This window comes from Hyposmocoma kahamanoa, unplaced genomic scaffold (genome assembly GCF_003589595.1).
Source record: "Hyposmocoma kahamanoa isolate Upper Pololo Valley unplaced genomic scaffold, ASM358959v1 190, whole genome shotgun sequence".
NCBI classification, from domain to species: Eukaryota; Metazoa; Arthropoda; class Insecta; order Lepidoptera; family Cosmopterigidae; genus Hyposmocoma; species Hyposmocoma kahamanoa.
In genome coordinates, this window is record NW_020653718.1 from 4,051,499 (window position 1) to 4,055,751 (window position 4,253).

A 4,253-nucleotide genomic window follows, 5' to 3' on the forward strand; every position below is an offset into this window, starting at 1 on the left:
AAAATTCGTCATTTCTGTTTTTATGCTTGCAGGACAGATAAGAGCAATGCAAAAATAGCGCTTCTTTAGTGAGGGGATATTTCAGGGGGAGTAAAAACTCATGGCCTTGCATTAACTAAGTTAGAAAGTATTTAACAAACTCGTTAGGGTGTAAAAGACAATTTTATTCCAAAGATATGCATAAATAAAATACCTAAGTAATTTTCAGAGTTTAGCTGAAAATGAGCACTAAATAATAAAAACAACTCTAATTCCAGGTCTCAAGTTGACACTAAAATTAGGCCCCTGCGGGGTGAACGACCCGGACCACGATTGTCCTTTCTAAGCGGCGCAGACCTAGGCATTACTCGTATTGCCTAACCCGGCTAGATGTCTAGATGTACTAAGTTAAGTCCTATTGTACGAATGTGTACATCTAACACTGACTACAAAGGTGAGAGCTAACCTATAGGTTACCTACAATTGGACTAACTTCAATGAAATATGATTTGAAATCGCAAAACACCGAAATTTAAACACAAATAACAGCCAGAGGAACAATGCGTCATCAATATTTTTGCTCATCTGCAAAGTGGAATCCTGGTGACCTGTAATCCAGGTTTTTCTAAACCCATCTCGGGCACCAGTCTCTCACAAACCAGCATGCCCGATTTTCTTATCTTCTATTAGTTCTTCTACTCCTAAGCCTATTCGTGATGAGACAAAAACAGCTGCCTCCATGACCGAACGACTACCATGCTGAACAGCCACGCAGAGATCTCGGGTTCGATTCCCAGGCCGGGAGAAATATTTGGAAGGCCTACATTCACGTTTCTCGTGATAGTCAGTGTAATTTGTGGTTGTCTATGAGTGTGTACATTATTATTATTTCATTTCTTTTCATTTTAATGTATCGATATTTTTCTAAAGAATATGAAAATGAAAAATATCTTTCATAGCTAAACAAATTACTTGAAATCGTCAGATGGTTAAACACGAGGAAAACTAGTAAGAAACTACTTTGGGTTGATCTTTTTATATAGATATTTGTTTATATTCTATCATTTACAATATTTATTTCAAATATCACAGATACAATGAGTGTGTAAACTAATAGAAATTCATTTACGACATAAATGTGTTAAACATTAGGTTTTCATAATTACATTGATGCTAAAAAAAACTATTAATATAATAACAATAAATTCAAGCGGAACCAAGCTTGTTCGCAGTATTCTAAATAACAACACCCTACTCGCTAATCTCCTCTATTACATTTCCTTTCATATAATTTCTAAATTACAAAAGCACAGGAACAAGTTTTATTTCTTTAATATGTAAACGGGTTGCTGCAATATTTTTTTTCACAGACGAATATAATGCAGTAAAAAAAAATTTTCTAAGATGTATTTCTCGAAATTCATACTCCCAGAACCAGACAGGAAAGGTGGCAGATCTATCAAAGAATAAGTTCAGCCCTAACGAGGAAACGATGCCAGCCTACTGGGCACGACGACATTTTCTGGTTTTTCTCTTCAATAGTAATAATAAATTGCCAGCTAACCACACCAATGCCTGGTCTCAAACTAGGGAATTCCCTGTCCTATGAGTACCAGACCATAGAAATTCACTCTGGGGCGCTTTCTAAAACACCCAGACCAGAACCAATTTAGAAATGTTCGTTTCCCAGTCCGGCCCAGCGTCAATTATAAAATATTTTGAATGTATTTGTTACTGTTAACATTATTAAATATCAAAAGCGACAGAGACTGAGGAGCCAGAAAAGTTTCGTCAAATGTGTCGATCCTCAGAGCACTGAACCGTCTCAGATAATGTGCAACCTTTGGCGCTAAAGAGTGCCGTCTACCTTTGTCCCGCTTTCTGAGACTCTTCTTCCTGGACACCAATTGCCGTGGCCGATCTGGAAGTCTTTAAATAGACTTCGGACTCAGGTTGGTCGGAGTAAGGACAATTTGTTTAGGTGGGAATTTTCGAATGGTTCCAATTTGAACTGTTTGTGTGGTGCGATTCAAACGATGGCTCATCTCATATCGTGCCCTAACACCTACACTGCCATCCGCTACCTCAAAAGGCGGCTAAGTGGCAAAATAACTTTTTGAGATATCATAAAATACCATAACCCAGTTTTAGAATATTGATTTGTTTAATGATATTTCAGCTATGCAACGTTAACTAATTTTAACTGTAGGAAATGAAACTATTTTTCCGGATTTAAATCGCGTATATTTGTTTTTTCAAACAAACCGACGTTTCGTAATAATATCGTTTAATAATAAATTAAACTTAATAAAAATTCATTCAATAAAATAATTTGTAAAACTTAATGTAGCGTAAATTGGAATGTTTTCTTTGTAAAATTAAAAATAAGGTATTTAATTAATAACTATTGTCACTATAGTGAAAAAATAGGGTGGTTTTCATTAATATTAGACTTAACTGGTTGAAGACTGTACCACCTCACAAATATAAGCGATTTAAATCCGGAAAAATAGTTTCATTTCCTATGTGTAACAATCGCGAAAACCTAAGAACTCGATAATTTTAACTGCTTTTAAAAGATAATTTTGTACTAATTTTTTTCTATTTAAAACGGATATTTGATTTAGTTAGTGGATTTAATGGCCGCTACTGGTGGCAAGGTCGGCATGGCTGAGTTCTGGGCCAGAATGGTATAGTGTATGCCACCGATAAGAAGAAGATTAAATATCTTCACACCAATTAAATAACTAATTTTACGTCCCACTACAGGGCATGGGTCTCCTCTAAGGACACACTTTGGACCGTAGTCCGCCACGCTAAACCAATGCGGGTTCGCACGTTTTACAATGGTTTCATAACGGTGTTTTCGTTCACCATTAGCGAGAAGTATTGCTACTAACCATTCGCAATGTACGTAACTTAGAAATAGACGCATGCCCCAGCTGGGATTTGAATCGTCATCCCCGTTCTCCTACCGGGCAAGGGCAAGCAATGCTCCATTATTGAATATAAGTTACGTTTTTCTCAAATTATATAAATATTATTCAGTTATAATTGCGTCATATAGTTTAATATCGATTATAGAAAAAAACTACCTAACGAAGACACAAAACGAAGATTTTACACATTCAAAGTGCCTGCAGCGTCCTTTAAAAATATAGTAAAAAAAAAACGCGCTCTATGTACATTCGAATTTTAAGCTTTATCCTTATTTCTGAATATTAGAGTTTATTACTGAGTTTAATAGTCCAATTGACCCACTCAATATTTTTTATCTCAAAAAGACATCGGAACACGAAGTTATAATGTTAAGTAAGATTATTTCCGCAAATATGTCAAAAAAAGACTCAGCGGTCAATGGTTGACCACAACGTCACGCTTGAGTTATTAACATGCGACTTAAACATAATATTACGTATTATATAACAATAGATAGGTTAGAAATGTGGTCTAGAACCACGAGAACACATAGTCACTTATTTATTCAAGCCTTCAGTGTAAAAGGGACTAAAACAAAAATCTAATTTCTTCGAGACAGCCAAAATAAACCTTTATTTATTTTGGTATTTTTTTGTTAAAAACATTTATAATTAAAAACACTGGATACTACAAATATGCTCTTGAAATAATAAATTAATTAGTTAGATAATTATATTTTTAATTGAAATTACACTTGAGTCTTTATCGACGCAAGTTTAACACTGAAAGAGTTTGAAAACTTTAAAAACCCTTTTGATTAAAACCAAAAAAGAATACTTAGTCCCTTTTCCACAGTAGGCTCGGAACACTCCAAGTTAAATGTCACACTTTTTTCTGGAACCATCTAGATATCCTCGTAGTAATAAACCACATTTCTCGTCACTTTTTTGACACTTACGGTAATTTTGGCAGCCATGTATAATTTTGTTGTAGGGCAACAGTCACAGTTCACGCGCGAGACGGGCGCATGCGCGGTAATGTCGCGCGAGGAGTGACGGCGCGCGCGCATACGGCGTCTTATAACATCCCCCCCAGTCCGATCAATATATTAATTACCCTGTTTTCACTTGTGGATCTGGATTTGTTCCTGTATCGATTGATAATGCGATTTTCAGATGCGATGTCGTTTTGTTCAGACTTTCAAAGCAAAAGATAAACAAACTAAGGAAATTATGTTGTACTTAAATTACCTATTAGAGGCATTAAAAAAGAAAGTGGTATACTATATTTATATGCTTTGAATATAAGACGAGAAACAAAAATTTCAATAAAAAATTATCCAAGACACTAAGTAT

The 4,253-nt window shown here is 35.2% G+C and overlaps 1 protein-coding gene across 1 annotated transcript in view; it reads right to left on the reverse strand.

The window, feature by feature from the left end:
• Positions 1–3,947, reverse strand: part of LOC113226367 (RNA polymerase II degradation factor 1-like) — a 93,161-nt gene extending 89,214 nt beyond the window's left edge. The window contains exon 1 of the mRNA XM_026458972.1: positions 3,857–3,947. Within this exon, the coding sequence (XP_026314757.1) occupies positions 3,857–3,874 (18 nt within the window). The 5' untranslated portion in view covers positions 3,875–3,947. The remainder of the gene's footprint in view (positions 1–3,856) is intronic.
• Between the last annotated feature and the right edge of the window lie 306 nt (positions 3,948–4,253).